The sequence below is a fragment of the Ambystoma mexicanum genome, chromosome 11, assembly GCF_040938575.1.
Source record: "Ambystoma mexicanum isolate Mex_15411 chromosome 11, UKY_AmexF1_1, whole genome shotgun sequence".
In the NCBI taxonomy this organism is placed as follows: domain Eukaryota; kingdom Metazoa; phylum Chordata; class Amphibia; order Caudata; family Ambystomatidae; genus Ambystoma; species Ambystoma mexicanum.
The window spans coordinates 835,765,292-835,786,744 of record NC_090934.1 but is presented as its reverse complement, the minus strand read 5'-3'; the positions used below and the strand labels follow the sequence as shown (position 1 = coordinate 835,786,744).

The 21,453-nt window shown below is 47.6% G+C and overlaps 1 protein-coding gene across 2 annotated transcripts in view; it reads left to right on the top strand.

The window, feature by feature from the left end:
• Positions 1-21,453, top strand: part of HPS5 (HPS5 biogenesis of lysosomal organelles complex 2 subunit 2) — a 1,306,927-nt gene that overhangs the window by 1,160,759 nt on the left and 124,715 nt on the right. The window contains exon 23 of one of the 2 annotated variants that reach the window (XM_069623787.1): positions 12,182-12,309. The exons of the other annotated variant lie outside the window; for it this stretch is intronic. Coding sequence (XP_069479888.1) covers positions 12,182-12,308 — 127 coding nt within the window. The 3' untranslated portion in view covers position 12,309. The remainder of the gene's footprint in view (positions 1-12,181; positions 12,310-21,453) is intronic. 2 annotated transcript variants of the gene reach the window in all.

The following is a 21,453-nucleotide window of genomic DNA, read 5'->3' as shown; positions in this document are numbered from 1 at the left end:
GGCTATATTAATCCACACTATCAGAATTCTGCTTTCTAGTGCTGAAGCTGTCAACCATTTTCAAAATGTTAAAACCTGTTTAAGGTGCTCCTCTGCATACTCACACTCTCTCCAGCACAGACCATAATGTATTGATACTGGCAACAATCAACCTTCTTGGAGCTTAGAACCCTGCCGGTATCCTGTTGGAGTATGAAGTGCCCATGGGCGTTGTGAGGGGTCAGAAATGAGAGGCAGACTTAAAGTTGAAATATTCTCATTGTTAATCATTTTATTTAACAGAAATGGGTTGGAAATATGCCTCTCTAGCCCTATCCTAAAGGAAAGAGGGATCCCTAAGAAACTAAATCAGTCTGCGTGAAGTAGTTAGTAACTTAGAAACCGTCCTTGTGTCCAAAACATTCTAAACTGACCCTCACACTAGAAACAAACAACTAAGGGTGCAAGGAAATGTCTCTGGCATATGTTTAGTGAAGTGTTCATATTCAAAACATAAAGATACATCTAAAAAGTGTTTTCTGAGGGGAAATCCTTGGATACAAAAGATCGGTCTCCTCTTGATTTTTAGTAGGATGGCAAAAGTGTTTCTTTTAAACAAAAGTTTCTTTGTATTGTAAGGAAGGCATATGGTATCAAAGTAAAACTGACACAAGGGACTACAGTTCAAGGGTGTTTATTGAACTTTATCAAGGGTGTGATAAACGCCTATCTAAACCTAAATCATCAAATAATAATTACACAGTCCTGGTGGAGTCTGATCAGAATAAAAGGGCCTGTACTAAAAAAAAAAGCTATTGCCAATTCTTACTGCTAATTTACAAATAGTTTGGGGAAATGTTCATGAAAAAGAACGATGTGTTCACAAAATGATATGTCAGGATGTTTAGGCCGTCGGCCTCTGTTAGGACAGTTTTTCTGAAGTCCAGTTAAGGGCCTAGCAAAACCATTCTACTGAGGCAGTACAAGACTCCACTCTTAGTATAAGGCTGTACCACCTGAGTTCGGGGTAGCGTAGACCGAGCAGCCAGGCTTATCTTAGGAGGGAGAGAGGGCAGTAGATACAGTACAAGTGAACATTGTAATACAAATGAGCCAAAGAAACACTGAAACACTATGTATTGTAAAAATAAAGGATTTATTTAAATACAGGTAGGCCCAGATAAATCTAGGGGTTAAGTAAGTACTAACACATTATATGAAATCACAATATAAAACACAACACTATACTTGAAAGAACACAGGCCCAAGTATAAACCTTATTTGGAACACCTAACAGTAGTTCTAGGGAAGTCAAAACCTTGTTATACACATTTAGTATAGGTCAAGGCTATTCTTTGGGAGTAAAAGACCAATGGTTACTTTTAGATTACTTTTGGTAATACAAGGACAGTAGGCCCTTCCAGTTGTACAGTGACTCTTGGAACAAATCACATAAACAGTCAACTTTACAATATACTTTTGGTGAATAGTGAAACACTTATTCTAGGTGCAGTAAAAACCTATAACTACTTTTGTCATAACACACAGTTATACCAGGTGAGTAAAACCTAAGAATGTAATGTACAATTACAGATGCTTTGGAAATCAGGGAACCCCAGATTGAGGTAAGCAATAACTCTGGTAACTTGTTTTGGATGGCACACAGCTAACACAAGGTAAGTAAAACCCACTTACTTTAACTTCACAATGAAGGGGAAAGTAAAACCCAATGTCACACTTTACTGAATAGTTATTCTAGGGAGGCAATAACCTAATGTAGACTTATTAAGGACAGGCTAGCAGCAAGTCAGGGGAAGCAAGACCCAGTTGGGGGACACTCATACAGTCATCCTAGCAGGACTAACCTGGTGATTCCAACAGTTGGAGGACACTCATACAATTACCCTACAGGAATAATCTGGTGAAACCAACACATAATCTGGTGAAAACAACACATTAGGCACAACCTAATCACAGGAGAGTAAAATACCTTCACATCTACTTTCTTTTAGACTGGTAAAACAGTGGCTAAGGAAGAAAAGATGTTAACCATACTTTTAAGAATAGTGCATCACACATTCAAGATCAGTAAGAACTTTTGTAACTGTTCACTCTTAGAATTACAGTTACCCACCAACCAACTCTTTACAAGTAAGTAAAACACTTGATTTCTTTTCTAGGCAGAAGTCCCAATCCCTTCAAAGTCTTTCCCTTAGAGCATGAGTGTTCTCAATAGCAGAAGGGGGGTCACTAGGACTAGTGACCAACAGGCAGTGTTAGAATAAGTTCTTTAGTAGCAAAAGTCAGAGTTTCCTTAGGAAAACTGGCAAACAAGTGAGTACTTTACTTCTAGGGTTAGAAGAGGGTCCAGGGGCTTCACAGAAGACACACCAGCAGGAGTCTAGCAGTGGGACTGGGTGTACTGGACGAGGGACCTCCCAATCACAGAAAACACCCCAGGACTACACAGAAATCCCAACAGGCTTAAGGTAAGTATATACCCAAGCCAACACATTACCTCAGCAATGAAGAAGAGATTGCAGCAGGCGAACTTCAGGGACTGCAGCCAAATACACGGTCACTGGATTCCTTGTCCTGGAGACGGAACACAAGACCTCAGAAGGGACTTTGCAGCAGGGATCGATGAAGGAGGCTCTAGGCAAGATTTATCTCGCAGCTGAATGCGGTTCTGCGGGTTTGGCGCCTTTTCAAGCAGCACAGAAGAAGACAGAAAATCCCCCGGTTGAATTCTTGTCATTAAAAAGGTCTAGCACTCTTGTGAGGGGACTTTTTGGACTTGATTTGTGTCTCTGGAGATAGACCAGGATGCCCACGAAGTTTCAGCGAGATTCGGAATTCGGAAGACCGTGCACTGCACAGTGGCTTGAGGTCACTGGGTATTGGGGTAGTGCAAGAACGCAAGGTCGCAGCAACCCGTGGAATGGCTCAAAATGCAGGTCTTCTTGAGTCTTCTAGAGTCTTACCAGGCTATTGGTTCGGGTCTTCGTTTTCGGTGACCGCAGGTCGATCGGAAGGAAGAGCTGCAGCAGGCTCTGGTTACACAGCAGGCTCTCCGGTCGCTGGAAATCATTCCCGCCGCTTTTCCTTCATCATCCTCTTCGGTTTTCTGTTCCAATGGTCAACATTTTCAGATTTCAGGTTTCCAGTATTTATTAGGAACTGCAACACAACCTCTGCATTCTCTCCCCGCATTTTACAAGAAAGGGGCATCTGGCTGTCCAATCAGGACAGCCAACCCCCCACTGGGATTTGGCCCAGTTGAAGGAAGGCCTAAGACAAAGGAGGGGGAAGTTTTGGACTCCTCCCCCACTTCCTGTGCTTGCAGACTGACTGGAGCCTGGGCGGGGTGTCCAAGAAACTCCTGCCAAAGACAAAACACAAACAAAGGAATGTCCCGCCCTGGATGTCAGGGGAAGGAACAAGAAACGACAAGAAACACTAAAATGGCAGAAAAAGAAGACAGGGGCCATTTTGGTAAAATGAGCACCCTTAGGTGCCTTTACTGCAGCCGTGATTACAGCCCGCGGTAAAGGTGCACCAAATTAGTAAAAGGTATCACTGCCACCAGCCATTAAAGGTAAGCTTGTCACTGTAACAGAATTGTTACAGTTTTAATGTGAAAGGGGATACATTGTATCTCCCGAGCACTCCACATAAGGTGGGTTGTGCTGGTTTTACAGAATAAAATGTAAAAGGGATCCAAAGATCCTTTCTACCATTGGGAACTGTAGTTCACTCAAGGTTAGCACAAGAAAGTGAAATGGGGAGCCCCTAGGGCAACCCAGCAACAACAGGCACTTATTGCCAATAAGTTGTTAGACATGATAACTTTAAAAAGACACTATGGAGAGTCTTAAAAATGACACCCATAAAAAGAGTTAAAGATTAGGCGAGTGTGGAAAAAGGTTCCCACTCACTGAGGTATTAATGAAAAATATCCCACTAGAAAAGCAAAAAGTTCTGGGGTTAAACCAGGAAAGGAAGATTTACCAGCTCTGTGGAAATCTTACCTAACAGCCTCCCTTCCGCATGTTTTCAGCACGGGACAAGGCGGTTCACTCGAGCATAGCACACTCTTGGGTTTCTTCGGCACAAGGACACAGTCCCATTTCCAACTTCAGGGACTTCTATGCCCAAGTCTCATATGTAATCAATGTCCTTTACAATTCAGGTGAGTGACATTTCACCCCGGATCCCCCTCAACCGGGCTCAGATCCCTTTTCCACAATTAGTCTCCATCAGCCGGGCTAGGACCAATGGCAGCAATATCTTTTTTCGGGTGACTCGCGGCTCATCTCGGATCCCTCTTGGCTGGGCTCAGATCCTCTTTTCACAATTACTCTCCCTCAGCCGTGCTCGGACCAATTGCAGTTCGCATTTGCTATCGAAGACTTTCGAATGTGCACAGGGTTTGGCTTGACCCGTTTCAGGACGTCTTCAATTTCACAGTTTACAATCTTACACTCTCATCAGAAAGCAGGGGTTCCCTTCCCGTAGCTTTCTCTCGGCATCCGTCCATCGGGTTCACACTTGCCTATGTAATCACAGTTCACAATGTCAGAATTTTACACTCTCAGTTGGATGTCTAACAGAGACTTTCGAATTAGAACCCACGTGGTGCAGGACCACTCTATATGGTATTTACTTTGGTTACAAATGTTCACTCACTAGTTGGATATTTAATTATGGTTTATAGTGACTATTTCGAATTACATAATTTCGAATGCCAAAATGTCGAAAAAAATTATAGGTAAAAAAAATAATTGAATGTCTTTTTTTTTTTTGTTTGAAATGGGGGTTTCACCTCCAAAACCCCTTTTTTTAACCCTTTTTTTTTACTCGCGAAATAAAAAAAACATGCACATTAAAAAAGAAGACATTCGAAAAAAAAATTGTAGGTATAATTTTTTTCGACATTTTTGTCATTCGAAATTATTTTTTCCACATATTAACTGGATACCTTTATATTTGCGTTGCTCATCACATACGCCTTAAACTCTGTTCTTTGCAGGTTTCTTCATACAATGTTGCTGCTTGCAACCTAGGTTCTAACACTGACCGGTCTGCTCTCATTATCCCCGACTCACCGGGTGTGCTGACTTTACTGGAGCGACTTTGTTGTAGGAGCCAAGGAGAGTACCACAGCGGCAATCGTTCCTTCCCGTCTCAGCTATCGATGTGGGAGAGCCCCGGGTACCTTTGAGACACAATGCACCTTTCTTCAGTTTTAATTCCTGGTTTTATGTTTCTTATCCTTGAGGGATCGTAAAAGTAATGGTTTTCTTCCTCTGAAAAGGCCAAGGGCAATTCCCTCCTTGCAACCCTTTCTGGTCTCTCCGTCTTTCTCCTTGTATTAAACTGCCATTTCTGAACTGCTACTTCCTCAGGTGTTTGCCTCGCTCACCATGTGCGTTCGTGCTCCGCCTTTTATCCGTGTAGGGAAGTGTGATGGAAGTCAGGTGTGTGTAATTATCCGTAATTGCCTGACTCTCCCTGACCCTTGTATTGGGACATGTCAGGGATACGGCTCGGGTGTTAGTCCGTTTTCTCTCACAGTGAGCTGTCCGTGAGAAAGTGTACGTGTTGGAAAAGGGGGGTGGATTGCGTTCCTAGGTATCCTATCTGGTAGGATGGGGAAAAAGTGTTATTGGGAAGCGGATACCGCGTCTTATCCTACGGTGTCCCACTTCCACTCCCCTAGGACCCCCCATCCAGGTGATCCTCCTGCACTTGTCCACCCCCAAGAACAGGATCCAAAAGCGATGGCCGTGTCCTGGCCACCTGGATGACAGATCCCTGGGGACTAGCGGGTGAGACACCTTCATGTATAGTAAAAAGAAGTAGGTTTTTCACCAAAAACAGGGGTTTGTGGGGGACCCCCCCCCACCAAAAAACCCCCAAAAAAACCTAAATTCGACCTTTTGGTTTTCAGTCCTTTTGATTCGACCCTTTGGTCATTCGATCCTTTGCATTTCAAACATTTGACCTAGAACCGGTTTCTCACAGTATAACAAGAGTGTCTCTTTGTCCAACAATTCCTTGAGGCTTTTACACTGGATTCAGAAAGTTCTTGATCACACAATATTTTCCATAGCATCCAACAATGTTTGTGTAGCAAAAGTGTTTCTCTTTAACAACAATTTCTTTGTTGGATTCACAAGGTTTCTTGTTCTGTAAACTTAAAGGTTCGCCTGTTGTATTTACATATCAGAACTTCTTCCATGTACTGTAAGGAAGTGTTCACAAAATGATAAATCAGGATGGTATAACTGGGGTCTCCCTTTGCCACGTTTTTAGCACGGGACAAGGCGGGACTCTAGAGCACAGCACACTCCTGGGCTTCTCCAGCACAAGCTTACAGTTTGTTTCCAAAATATCAGGACCTTCTGCGGCCAAGTCTCTTTTACACCAAGAGCCTGATTCACAGAACATTTTTTAATGGGATTGCGCGATAATAAAATGCTTCTGTGAATCAGGCACTATGTCTCTTGCCTCAGAGGGCCTGATGTGCTATAAACAGCAAAACAAAAGTTCCTTTCGGTAATATTCCCGTCGGGTGATTTCCCTTCACCCGTGGATCCCCTCAACTGGCCTCTGATCCTTTTTGCAACATTGGCCTCCCTCAGTCGGGTTCACTACGGCCTTTAATTCAAAATATCAGCAACTTGTAACATACAAGAATCTCACTGTCTTTTTAAACAACAGTTTGCTGTGGACATCCCTCAGCCAGGTTCACACTTGTCGACACAATGTTTACGGGGTGTTATGTTTTTTTCTCATTCGCGGGCATCCCTCAGCCGGGTTCACATTTGCCAGTTTAACACAGTTCACTTAGTTGTAACAGCTTGCAGGGTTCACTTCTCTTAGCTTTTCCCAGCCCCAGGTCAGGCTTTCTCTTAAGCCCCAGGCAGAATTTCTCTAAAGCCCCCAGTCAGCCTTCACACATTCACCGTTCACAAAGTGTTTCCCTCAGCCGGGCGCACACGCCTGTTTCACAATGTCAAATCTTTGGGAATGGGTTAAGGACTTTCGATTGTACAAGTGAATTTGGCTCGACCCTTGTATGACCACCTGAACTCTTTATGTCAGACTTTCCTACGACCGCTTATTACTATAACGTTCACAAGAAAAGAGGACCAGCCAGAGTCTTTCGAATGGAGGCCCACGTGGCGCCGGCCCACTCTGCAGCTGGTCTTTCCCTGGGCTTTAAAAGTTCACTATCACACAAGTTCTCTTTTCATAACAAGTTGCTGTTTGCAACCTTTGCTCAACACCGTCCGGTTTACTATCGGCTCTCCCTCCGACTCACCGGCTGTGGTGACCTCCTGGTTGTTTCTTGTCTCTGGAGTCAAAGACGGTACCACAGATGCAAGTGCGCCTTCCCGCCTTGGTTATCGGTGCGGGAGGGTCCTGTACACCATTGGCATCTGTTACACCACACGTCAGCTTTAGTTCCCGGTCTTACGATCACCTTTCACGAAGGCTTCGCGGGTTTGGGTCGAACAGGGCAAGGGGACTTCCCTCCTTGTTGTCCTTTCCGGTCTCGCCGCCTTCCTTCTCCATTTGAACTGCCATCCTGGAATAGCTGCTTCCTCGTGTGTTTGTCCTTGCTCAAAGTGTGCTCTCATGCTCTGCCTTTTATCCCTGTGGGGAAGGGAAAGGGCCGTCGGGTGTGTGTAGTTATTGTCAATTGCCTGACTCTGCCTGACCCTGGTGTTGGGACACGTCAGGTCAACTGCTCTGGTGTTAGTCTGTTGATTTTCACGGTCTAAGAAAGTGTTTGTGTCGGAAAGCAGGCAGTGGTACACCTTCTAAGTATCCTACGGGGTAGGATGGGGAAAAGGTGTTATAAGGAAGGGGGTACCGCGTCTTACTCATCGGTGTCCCACTTTCACTCCCCGAAGACCCCCCATCTAGGTAATCCTACCCCACTGGTCCACCCCCAGGAACTGGATGCAATAGCAATGGCCGTATCCTGGCCACCTGGATGTCAGATCTGCAGGGATTAGCAAGTGAGACACCTTCAGGTTTCTCAGTCATTTCCAGAATCCCTGGTATACTTCCTTGCCAGGTATCTTGTGTCACTGTTAACCTTTTCTTTACAACTCTGGTGGATTGCCTGGTATACTCCTCTGCCAGGTATCCAGCATGGGGCTCTTCAGATCTCTTGGCATACTACCCTGCCAGGTATGTTCCCCAAGTGATAGGGTTCTTTATACAATTTCAGATTTCATGGGGCTTTTCAGATTCCCTGGTATACTTTCCTGCCAGGTATCTTCCCCAAGGGTTCTTTATTTAATTTCATATACCTGGTGGATTGGATTGCTATAACCTCTCTTTATGGCCTTCTTAGATCCCGGTATACTTCCCTGGCAGGTATCTTGCCGAAATGTTAAGTCTTTTCACAACTTCAGTGGATTACCTGGTATACACCGCTGCTAGGAATCCTTCTCTGGGGTATTACAGATCCCCTGGTATCTCACCACATTTCTCTTACTGCCAGAACTCGCCGTTTTCACCTCTACAACATCCTTAAAATTCGACCCTTCCTAACCTTTCATGCTACTAAACTCTTAATCTCCTCCCTCATCTTCTCTAGACTTTTCTATTGCTCTACTCTTTTCTTTGGTCTCCACTCCCCTCATCTCTCCCCACTCAACTGTCTACCAGTCTGCTATTCGCTCCCTCTGCCTCCTCTCACCTCTTGGCTCTATCTCTTCCTCTCTCACCTCACTTGGTTGGCTCCCTTTCCACTCTCTGCTCAAATTCAACTTCCTCTACTTAGTCTTCAAATCCCTCTATGGTCTTGCCCCCCCACCTATCCTCCCTCCTTACTTTCCACACTCCTTCTCGTTCTCTCCGATCTGCTGATATCTTCCTTCTCTCTCCTCTTCCTCCCCCTTGCGCCTCTTCCTGCTTCCGCTCTTTCCAATTGCTCACTCACTTCCATTGGAACCGCCTCCCCCTCTCTATCCGCTCCATTCCCTCCTACCCTATCTTCCATACCTCTCTAAAATCTTCTCTTCCATTCACCTCCCTAACCCTTCCACTCTACTCCCTCCTACCCTTCTTCCAGCATCTCTAATTCTTATTTCGTCCATTCTTCTCCCTTTCACTGCCTCCTTCCTCTTTACTTCTGCTTTTACCACTACTCATTCCTCTTTTTCCCTCTCATGCCTTATTCCTTCTTCTCTCTCACCAATACTCATCTATAATGTAAATTGTTTCTTGTACTGTTTTCTGGTTTGATTCAATTTGTTACCTAATGCTTGATCTTTCTAATGTTTGATGTATCTTGTTTTGTTCCTCTTGTAAAACGTTTAGGATTAGAAAGTTATATAAATTCAATAAAATAACTAAATACAAATACTCCCCTGCCAGGTATCTTTCCTCAAATGTTAGCTGCCTGGTGCCTTCTCTTTACCAAGACTTCTTTATTGGTTTCACTTGTTATTTTCAATATATCACATCATCATCATCATCGTCTTTGTTCTGTGCAAAGTATTTACTTAGGGTAACACTTGTTTCAGCTTTTACCCACATTGACATCTCATGCATATGTAATTGTTCAGGTTTTGGTGCTGGATTTTTGCTTGTCGGTATTCAAATCTTCTTCATTTTAAACATTGATTAAACACTAGGTTTTGAGAATTACCCAAAATATCAATCTCATATCATTCCTGCACAGTAGAGAAGTGGGTGCTCTGCCGTTGGACCTGAGGCAGGCTACTATAGTGGTTATCCCGAAAAAGGACAAACCCCCTAATATGTGCTCTTCCTATCGTCCTATCGCTCTCATAAATGAGGAAACAAAGGAACTGGCTAAGGTACTCGCCAACCGGGTGCTGTGGTTGATCACCACACTGGTACACCCTGATCAGTGCGGTTTCTTGCTGGATAAATCCACCTGTATGAATATCGGGCTCCTCCATCTGGCAATGGACCGTGCCTTGGTTCTTCCAGATCCCCTGGCACTTCTTGCCACAGACTTTGAAAAGGCATTTGAGTCTGTCCTGTGTGAACACCTCTGGGGAGTCCTGACACTGATGGGCTTTGCGGAGCAATTCATATGCTGGGTCAAATGAAGGTAAACGGGGTGGTATCCAGGACCTTCCCCTTGCAGTGGGGGACCCGACAAGGTTGGCCACTCTTTACCCTCATGTTCACAATTGCTGTGGAACCGGTGGCCATACAACTGCACACAGATCGGACTTGGGAGGGTTTCCATTTGCCTACTGGATACGAGGCAAGATCTCCTCTGTGCGGACGATCTCTTAATATTTCTGGGGAATCCGAGGGTCTCCTGTCCTATAGTGACTGCACATCTCCGGGATAGTGAAGCAGTCACAGGGCTTAGAGTCAACTGACACAAGTCTGTCCTGTTTCAATTGAAAGGGGGTGACCTGGCGATTCCACCTGATTGCCCGTACCATGTCTCACGAGTAGGATTCAAATACTTGGGGGTTCACATTGGTCTTGATCCGCTCAACTTTCTCTCGCCATTTATATCCCATGATGGAGCGGTTTCTACAGGATGTGAAGCATTGGTAGACCCTCCCAATAACACTTCTGAGGAAATTGGCACTATTCAAGATGATCATGGTTCCCTGAATGGAGTTTGCCAGAATAGACCCAGCCCTCAGGAACTTGCTGTGAGAAGGGAAGCAGCCCAGGATTGCTTTATCTATGCTGCAGCGCTCAGTATGGGAGGGGGCTTCGGCCTACCAAACATTGTGCTTTACTACTGGGCCTCCCAAATGGCAATGGTTAATGACTGGTTACATGGCGACCCGCAGCTACCCCAACTCACGGCTGAACGGGCATGGATGGGAGGGTTGCACCGATCCAAAAACTATATGGGGCTGGCAATTACCTGGCTTTGCCAAGGGTAACCCGCCATGTTGTCAGGGTCTGGTGGGCTGCGCTATGGGGTATTGGATGGGGCGGGAAACCAACGCTTGCCCAGCGTTTGTGGCAGAACTTGTTTTTGCCTGAAATAAATAAGATTGGTGTGGTGGGGGCATGTGCCCTTAGTGGTATTCTCACCCTAAACCATGTGCTGGATGAGAGGGGTCTGGTCTCCTTCTCCAACTTGCAACACACATATGGGCTTCCAGCGATAGAAAGCTTTCATTATCTCCAAATTACTCATGCGTTGCACGCTCAGTTCCCAGATGTGCATGCTGTCCCACCCTGCTCTCGTTTAGAGGCCAATATTGTGACACAGCGGATAGACCGGAAAGTTACCTCAACCATGTATCAATGTATATCTTCCTTCTCGTCACAGAAATTGCTTGAACTGCAGCATATGTGGGAGGTGAAGGTGGGTATTATGGACTTGGAGGACTGGATGGAGTCTCAGATGTCCCTGAGGGAGGTAGCAATCTCCTCCTGATTTCGTTTGGTCCTGCACAAAATACTGCACCGAACGTACTATTCCCGCACATTGTTATTTAAATGTGGACGGGCAGCTCATCAGCGCTGTCTGAGATGCGAACGTGCAGAAAGTACTTTTTTCCATACTATATGGGAATGCTGCAAGGTAATCCGCTTTTGTTCTGGTCAAGTGGACGAGGGTGATGGGGGATCTGGTGACTGCCGAGCCCAAGATGATGATGTTGGGGATCTGGGGTGCTCACTCCTATGGTCGCTTCAACAAGCTACTGATATCTACTGCGGCCATTCTGGCCCAAAGGACTATAGCCATGATGTGGGGCAGGCCGGAAGCGCCCGTATATTGCAAATGGGTATCAGATATGGATATATGTATGTCATCTTAAAGGAGAATATACACCGCAAAGGGTTGCCGGGCCAATTTCCAGAAGATATGGCACAAATTGGAGGAAACTGTGTGAGGGAGCACTTCGGGGGATGGGAGGGGTGTAGCACAATGTCTGTGTTCTTTTTTACCTGCTTTTTGCCTTTTGTACGTCTGAAACTTCCAATACTCTGTCCAGCATGATGTTGCTGTGGTTTTGTTTGATTTATGTTCTCAAATATAATAGAATGTGTTGTAAAAAATCTCACATAATTAATTCAGTTGCTTGCTTGTTTGTCAGTATGCCCCGGGATCCCCAATGCTTCTGGGCCAACTCACTGGTAGTTTGTGGCATCTCTGACTTATGGCGAGCATCTGCGGTGAAGCTTCCTCCCTGGATTGACTTCTTACACTTCTCTTCAGCATTTCCTGCAGCTCCGCATTCACTCGCCGGCTTCCTTCTGTGACCTGGACCGGAGAATGGTGCTTTCTGACACAACCGTACCTCCAGGAAGTCTGCTGTGCCTCCCGGTGCTCCTGCGGTCCTTGAGGTATGCCTGCTGCGCCTCTCCTTCCTTCACGCCACGCCGGTGTTAGCCGTAAGGGCACCACCCCCTAGTTGTGAAGTATTGAATTGAGAGAGTGGTTGTTTATAGAAAATGGATAGGAAAGGGGTATGTTAAATACAGTAGACCTGGTGGCTCGTTTGATGATAGTGAATTAAGAGTAAGGTTGCAAGATTTGTTAGTAAAGAGTGGTTTGTTGGGGAGCGCTGCGGAGCAGCCAAGCATGATGGCTGCTTAGCTGAATAGCTCTGCTGCGAGGCACGAAAATCCAATAAAAACTACAGCTATAACCGGCACAGATCAATATGCAGTGACGCTTCTGGAGATTAGAACAAGTATACAGTAAGGGACCACTTTTGTGTGTCCCCTGAAATCCTTCCCGCAGAGAGTGCCGGCGGCGGGCACCCAGAGAGCGCCACGTGGGAGCAGGAGCAGCATGGTGGCGAGGGCAACATAGTAAGGGGGTGCTCATAGAAACTGGAAAAGAGCAACTGCCGGGAATATTTCAGGCTAAGGCAGCGAGCTGCGTGAGCAGTGACAGAGGCAGACACGAGTGACTGTTGGGTGTCGTAGGGCCGATCGGAATACTGTGGATGCAGTCTTACTGGGTTGAGTTGGTGTGTACCCGGCATGGGGAACGGATCTGCCTGTACTGCTATCCGCTCCAGCATACATCATAAGAGCGAGTGCTGGGCAGCATAACGGTCAGTGGAGTAGCAGCAGTGGCGATCCCACATCTGAGGCCCACCCTTCCCCCTCATTCATTGCGACGAACGCAGAGACCGCTGCACAGTCTTTGCCTGGTGGCGAGGATGGCCTGTTTATAAATGCGCAAAAGTACAGGAGCAGTGAGCCACAGTGGTCCATCACAGCAGTGTGGGCTGGAGTGCCATTGGAGAGGGCAGTGCCTGCCTCACTTGAAGTTTCAGGGTGGGCCCTTGTGACGGCATAGTGTGCTCGACATTAGCTGATTTGATGCAGAGTTCTATGAGGGAATTGTGATTGAACCCCAGAGGTGCTGGGGGAGGGGAAAAAACAAGCACTAAGGACAAGTGCACAAAATCTACACCCCGCAGAGAGGTGGACGCAACAACTCAGAGAGTGGCCACTGTCAGACTTCTTCTATCTTGACTGGCGCAGAGGGAGCACAAACACTTGCCTCCCAGTTAGGTCTTGGCTCCTGGGAATATCACAACCGCAGGCCACCGGAACCCGCCGGGGAAAGAGGGTTAAGGTTTGTTGAGTGGATCGGTAGGGGAGTTCATGCGGACCGGAAAGAGGGTTAGGGTATGAAAATGGATAGGTAAGGGGACTTTAGGGAAACATGCTCCTCGGCTCCTGCTCCGGGTCCCACTTGCTGTGACTCCGCCTTTGCTCACTTGCATACCACATTCATAATGTGTGCCCAGTGATATGTAGGGAGCCTTTGTGCTGGAGCTCCTAACCAGAAAACACTAGCAGCCTTAAGCGTTGCTGCAGCAGTAATGGCTGTGCACCCAAAAGTACTTCAGAGCTTCAGCCCTAGTTTCACCCCACATTAACCTCATGCAAGGTAACCTTCCCTGCATTCACTTCATGCATAGAAAACCAGACTTCCCCACATTATACCATGCGAGGCCTGATTTGACCTCCCCACATTACCCCATGTGAGGTTGGGTTTACCAGAATGTCAGAAACAATAAACAGTAACACTTAGCTTCGGTTTCTGCTTGTGTCCCAGGTTCTCCTGGCTTGTTCGTGTTTCTGGACAGGTGCGCTGCCCCTCGGCTCCGTTTGCCGCTGAAATATGCCGCTGAAATATACCAAAGGACAGATAAGTATGTGCGAGCGCTGGGTTTAGCTCCTGTCTGCGCACCCAATGGGTTAATCAACATTCTGGGCTAGATTAGCTCTCTGCGGTTTCCATCACCGCTATGGACGTAACAAACCCCCAGGGGTGCATGCGAGGGTTGGTTAGAACATGCGTAACATGCAGGGTTCATAACATGCGCTGGGTCTCTGTGCCGGCCCCTCGTTCGGTGTCTCAGCACACAAGTAACGTTTCCCTGCTTGCACCGCCTTCCAGCTGAGAGCAATTATGCTACTTATCTTTCAGTTGTATGCAGGGCCTGGGGTGTAGTCAGGCGGAGCTTGTGCCCTGCATAGGCTTGCCTGCAGGAGCTCACGAGTAACACGTTCTCTCACTCCGGTGTCCAGAATTGCGAGTGCTGTCTTTTGTGTGCTGCCTGTGCATGCGCACTTGTGCGGGCGCAGCGGTTTCCTTCCTGGCAGGCTTGTGTTGCTCACGGCCTGTTGGGAATTGTAGTTTCCGAGCTGTTCTCCATCCCAGGGATTCCTTCCTACAAAATGGATGGAGAACACACCTGGAATACCTGGTTGGGTGACTCAAGGCCTCATTAACCCCTCCCGCAGCCTCCATAGGGGTGCATACCTGCCCCATAGCCCCAAGTACTACCCCAGCCCTGACAGCCACTTCAGAGCAACCAATGGGGACTGCACCCTCGGAACTACAACAGATGCTGGACACTATGACCAAAGGATTTGCAGCAATGAATGAAAAACTAGATGACATTACATTGAATGTCACTGCCATCAGGGCACAGCTCACCAAGGAAAGGAAGCAAATGAATGAGGGGGAGGAGCGTATTAGGGCAACCGAGGACACTGTGCATGACCTTCAGTCGGCAGTGAGTGCCCTGACTAAAGACATGAGATATGTCAAAGCTAAGTGTGAAGATCTGGTATCCAGATTCCAGAGGAATAATGTTAGGATTGTGGGGGCCCTGAAGATGCCCTCATGGGCAATATAAAGCGGGCACTTGAAACACTGCTTAAGGAGCTGCTTGATGATCTGCAGCTGTCACCGGTTTTCGCAGTTGAAAGAGCACACACAGCATTAGCTCAAAAGCCGAAACCTGGTGACTTCCCCAGACCAATAATTGCCAAAAAACTGAGCTATCGGGACAGAGATCTTCTTTTAAAGCTGGCAAGGGAAAAGAAGGAACTTCGACTGGGGTCCCAAGTGATTCGGATCTTCCACACTTTCTTGGTGGCAGTCCAACAGGAGCACTGCCAATTTCTTGGAGTTAAGAAGAGGCTACGGGAACGCAACATCCAATATGCAATGCTGTACCTGGCTGGAGTTTTCAGTTCCAAGGCAAGCTGTGCTTCTTCACGGTCCCATAGGAAGCTGTAAAATGTATCAAGGCTAAAATCCCGATTTTGAGGCCTTATAACGTGTCAATGGGAGCTCACCAAAGTATTAAGGGCGTAGACGGAAGTTGGTTAGGAGAAGGCTGTGTTTTTGAATGTGTATCTGGCAATATGTCCTATTGCTAGCACAAATATTAGGTTGACCTGTTGATAGAATACTAAAGTACTGTGCCTAAAGCAGCGACGGTATGCCCCTGTTGAGATTGCAACTTTTTTGTTACAGTTGGGAGTTAGCCCTGTTGTTGGGGCTGAACACTTGTGGTTTAGGGAGGCATGGGGCGGTATTGTGCATACTGCAGGTTGTGGGAGGGCAGTGACAGAGGGGGGGAGGTACTGTGGGGTGGGGACAGGATTTAAGTTTAAAAAATGCTTGGTGTCTAATGCAATGTTTTCAAATGGGTGTGCAAAGCAGCGCCTTCAGATGTATGCCATTTGTAGCAGTTATGCAATATATGACGGGCCTTGATTGGGACAGCAGTGGGATTGACCCAGATTAAGATGCTGAGTTGGAATGTCTGAGGGCTGATCAACTATGTGAAGACCCAAAAAATTGTTGCTCAGGCCAACCAGATGGGTGTCGAAATACTTCTTTTTTCTTTTCAAGAGACACATATAGTAGAGCCGGTGGCTCAGCGGGTGGCCGCGACCTGGAGAGGACAATGATTTTATACATTGTACTGCACTAGGGCACGGTGAGTGATGATATTGATGCATAAAGCACTTACATTCACTTGTCAGAAATCAATTGTGGATGAGAAAGGGAGGTCTGTACTAGTGCACGGGATAGTATGCAAGAGTGAGGTGGTATTGTTAAATTGTCATGACTCCATTATGGATGAACCTGTATTCTACGCAGAACTTCTGGATCATCTGGGGGGGTTCCCAATGGCGGCCCTCACATGGGGGTGGAGGTTTTAATACAATTATTGTATTGTATTGTATTTATTTTGTTTATATAACGCTTTACACCAAAGCGCTGCACACTTTAACAACAGGATACATATGATAATAACTTTATAACAGTAACGGTAGAAGCAATTTACATTGTAGAATCAGATCAACAAAACAATAAGTAAATAAGTAGAGCAATTAACTGGCTAGGAGAAGAAGAGTAGTGCAGTAGAAGTGAGAAGGAGAGGGGGGAGAGGGAGATGATCAAGGAGATGAGGCAAGGTGGGAGGGGAGCAGGAAGGGGGAGGGGATTCATGGCGGGGAATGGAGAAGGAGAGATTTGAGGGGAGATCGGAATGTGTAAAAGGTAGAGATAGAGCGGAGTGAGAGAGGTAAGGAGTTCCAGTGTAGAGGGGCTAGGAGATGAAAGGAGCGGAAATGGGATGTGACACGAGGGGAAGGAGGAACAGTGAGAAGGAAGTGGTCAGTAGAGCGAAGGGGGCAGGAGGGAGTGTAGAACGAGAGGAGGAGGAGGAGGAGAGATAAGGGGGAGCAAGACCGTGGAGAGATTTAAAGACTAGGCAGAGAAATTGAAATTTAAGTTGGGAGTGAAAGGGAAGCTAGCCAAGGGAGGAAAGGGAAGCAGAGATGATGGAGTCACGGGGGGAGAGGAGACAGAGGGTGCGGACGTCAGAGTGGTAGATAGATTTAAGGGGGGCGAGATGTGAAGTAGGTAGTCCAAAGAGTAAGGAGGAGCAGTAGAAGAGGCGAGAGAAGATAAGGGAGGAGATTAAGAGTTTGGTAGCATGGAAAGTAAGGGAGGGGCGGACTTTGCGAATATTAAAGAGATGGAAGCGACAGGCTCGAGATATGAGAGAGATGTAATGGGAAAAGGTGAGAGAGTAGTCAAAGTGAAAACCTAGGTTGCAAGCGTGATCAGAGATGTGGAGATTAGAAGGAGGAACATGAATGAAAGGAGGAGGAGAGGGAGGGGGAAGAGAGTTGGAGGGGAAGAAAACTACTTCCGTTTTATCAGTGTTAAGGGAAAGTAAGCGAGAAGACATCCAATTTTTTATTGCAGTAAGGCAGGAGGAGAGTTTAAGGTGGAGGTCAGAAGAGAAGGAGAGGAAGAGTTGAGTATCATCGGCGTAGAGATGGTGAGAAAAGCCAAATGAGGAGATAACTGGGGCAAGGAGGAAGGTATAGAGTATAGAGTGAGAAAAGGAAAGGGCCAAGTACTGAACCTTGGGGTACTCCGTATTCCAGAGGTTGGGTAGGAGAGGAGCGGCCTCCCCAGGAAACAGTAAAAGAGCGGGAAGAGAGGTAAGAGGAAAGCCAGTTAAGAACAGAGCCTTTGAATCCAAAGGAAGAAAGAGTGTTGAGAAGAAGGGGGTGATTGACAGTGTCGAAGGCAGCAGAGAGGTCTAGAAGAATAAGGACAGAGGATTGCTTAGAGTGTCGTGCTGAGAGGAGGGAGTTAAGGATGTAAGTGAGGGCAGTTTCAGGAGAGTGTTTAGGACGGGAGCCAGATTGAGAGGGAGGGAGGAGAGAGAGATTAGTGACAAAGGTTGAGAGTTGCGAGTAGGCCAGGCGCTCAAGAAGTTTAGAGAGGAATGGGAGAAGTGAGCTAGGACGGAAGCTGGAGGTGAGCAGGGGGTCAGCAGAAGGTTTCTTCAGAATAGGAATGATAGTGGCATGTTTGAAAGCAGAGGGGAAGATAGCAGAGGAAAGGCAGGTGTTGAAGAAAAAAGTTAAGAAAGGAATAAGAAGAGGGTAGATCTTGGGTATAAGGAGGGAAGGGAAAGTGTCAGTAGGAGCGGACAAGGGGTGGGCTTTGGAGAGGAGGATGGAAACGTCAGAAGGGGAAACAGGGGAGAAGTCAGTAATTCAGGTAGAGGTGGAGAAGGGAGAAGAGAGATGGGGGGAATAAGAGGAGGAATGGATTTTTTGCCGAAGGGCAAGGATCTTGGAGGAGTCAGAGGGAGAAAGGGTGGAAGAGGTTGAGGGATCAGGGGTGGGAGGAGAGAGAAGACGAGAGAGGGTTCGGAAGATGCGGCGAGGGTGGGAGGCTTGGGATTGGAGTAGTAGGAGCGTTTAGCTGAGGAGAGGCAAGAGTCATAAAGAGAGTGGTAAGAGAAATATGAGGTTTGGTTGGAAAACGAAGGAGATTTGAGCCAGAGTCTCTCAAAACGTCAGAGGAGACGCTGCATGGAGAGAAGTTGAGGAGAGAGCCAAGGTTGAGAGGGTTTCCGGGTTGGACGGAAGAAGGAAAGGGGGTGAAGTAGATCAAGAGAGGAGGAGAGAGTAGAAAGTGCTTAATTGGCCGATAGTGAAGAGAAATCTTGGAGAGAGGGGAGAGAGGAAGAGCAAGTGTCGAGAAAAAGGGAGGGATCGAAATTGCGATGGTCACGTTGTGAAAAGATGGAGGGGGAAGTCTTAGGAGAAGAAGGGTTGGGGAGGGGAGTAAGTGAGAAGGAGAGTAAAGCATGATCGGAGAGATAGATTGGAAGTTTGGAGACATTGGAAGAGGGGTAGGAAGAGTTGAAGATAAAGTCAAGAGTAGAGCCAGAGGAGTGAGTGGGAGAGGAAGTAAGAGGGGAAAGGAGGTAGGAGTCAAGGATGGATGAAAGGGGAGAGGATTGAGGGGGAGAAGGGAGGTGAAGATTAAAGTCGCCAAGTACAGTAAGAGGAGAGGGAGAGATGAGAGAAAGGAGATGATTGAGGTCGTCATAGAAGGAAGAAAGAGGGCCAGGGGGACGGTAAATGATTAGAAAGGAGATGGGGTGAGGAGAGGAAAAGGATTTGTAAAGGAATTCGAAGGAAGGGAAAGACGGAAGAGATGGGGGGGGGGGAAGAGGGAAGGTATTTAGGATGGAAGAGGAGGCCAATACCTCCGCCACACCCAGAAGGGCGTGACATATGAGAAAAGGAGGAGGAAGAGGTGGAGAGGGAAGCATGGACAGTGGTGTTGGGAGGAGGGATCCAGGTTTTAGTTAGACATAAGAAATGAAGATGAGACGAAAGAACATGTCTAAAACTGCTGCGGTTTTATTGCAGAGGGATCTGGCGTTCCAGAGAGCAATGTTCATGAGGCTGGAGGGTTGAACAAGGGGGGTGGTATAGAAGATTAGGGAGGAGAGAGGGGGTATGTGGAGAATGGGTAGAGTGAAGGCCGGGATTAGAGAAGGGAATGGACATGAGGAGAAAGGAGAAGGTGAGTAGGAGATTAAGGGGAAGGCGGGTTGAGGGAAGGAGGTGAGGGGAGGGGAGATGAGGGCTGAGGGAAAGGGATATGGCAGGGCGCATTACAGAGGGAAAAAAGAGAGGAGAGGTGATGGGGTAAGGAGGTAGGGGAGGCTGAGCATGGGACCTGGAAGGAGGAACTGGTTGATGGACTCCGGCCTGTGGGGGGAGGGGGGAGTGTAGAAGATGGATCAGGGATCCGGATGGGGACGGGTCAATGGAGGTCCCAGTCTAAGAAGGAGGGGGGGACAGAGACACAGCAGACCAGAGATCCTTAAGATGAGGAGGACTGGAGGAGGACTGGAGGAGGGGGGACAGTGATATTGTGGGCTGATGGCAGGCAGTGGAGAAGACCTGGAGGTTGCAGGGACCAGGGATCCTGGAGGGGGGTTTGCCGATGGATGCCCTCGTCTGAGGAGTGCAAGTGGACACTGAGGACCAGAGAGCAGAAGCAGCTCAGGAGGCAGGGCTGGGTACAGTCGACGGGGGACCAGAGGTCCTGTTGTTGAGGAGGACTGGAGGAACAGAGGGAATAGAGGATCAGTGGAGGAGGGGGGACAGTGAACCTGTGGACTGTTGGCAGGCTGTAGGGGAGGCCTGGAGGTATCACGGGATTCTCGAGGCAGAAATGCTGATAGATGCCCCCATGCAAGGAGTGGTAGTGGACACAGGATAGTAGAGTGCAGAGGCAACTCAGGGGGCAGGGGTGGGTACAGCCGACAGGGGCCCAAGTGGTAAAGGAGTTCTGACAGGTGGACACAGAAGGCCAGAGTGCTGAGGCAGCACAGGAGGGCCGGGCTGGGTACGGCAGACAGGGGGCCCATGTCTGTTATGGGCGCGTCTTTGGACAGGTCGACTATGGGCCCACATGAGCTGAGCAAAGGCAGCACGCACGATCTTGGCTGGGGTAGGGGTCCTAAATATGGTTGATGTAAGGTGGATGCGGCATAGGGCAGAGCAATGGCTCACCTACTACTCATCAGTTGATGGGATGCACTCTCGCATTCACATGTGGTTCCTGTCAGAACTTCTTGCATGCAGTAGGTGACTGTATTGTATACCTTAGCACCCTCTCAGATCACTCCCCCCTGCTATTGGTCATCAACTGGTCTGCAGAGGGGCAGTTGTGACCCACGTGGCGGTTTAAGCGTGATCCAGTCTTTGCATATAGGACAACATTGGGAGTATTTTTTCCCCAAAATGTAGGTTCTGTCTCTTCCATGGCAGTGCTATGGCAAGCATTCAAGGTGTATGTTGCGGTGGATGGCTGTGTCGACTGAATTCGGAGTCCTGAAAGCGCTCAAATGGGACATGAGCGAAGTTGAGGCACAGCTGAAAGACCTGCAGGATCTATACGTCAGAGAACCTATTGCGGCAGTACTGGCTGAGACTAAACTGTTGTTAGACAACTTTTGGGACCTTGTATAGAGGGAGGTTAGATTCCCAGACAGACCGGGGATGGCATGTAAATACAGGGAGGCTGATAGCCCGGGACGATTCCTGGCTCAACTGAAATGAGGGGGGTAGAAGCCTGATCACATATATTGACAATGAGGCTGGTAGGCAAGTATATACTGACAGGGACATCAATGAGGTGTTCCGTTCCTTCTACGAGCGGCTATATCGGCCCAAAGGGGTGGCCTCAGAGGCCGAAATTAGAGAGGATCTGGACTCAATCCCTGTTATCGGAGGAAGCCTCGGGTGCATTAGAAGTCCCCCTCAAGGAACAGGAAATCAAAGGAGCAATTAAGGGTCTGCCTAACGCTAAAGCACAGGGAGCGG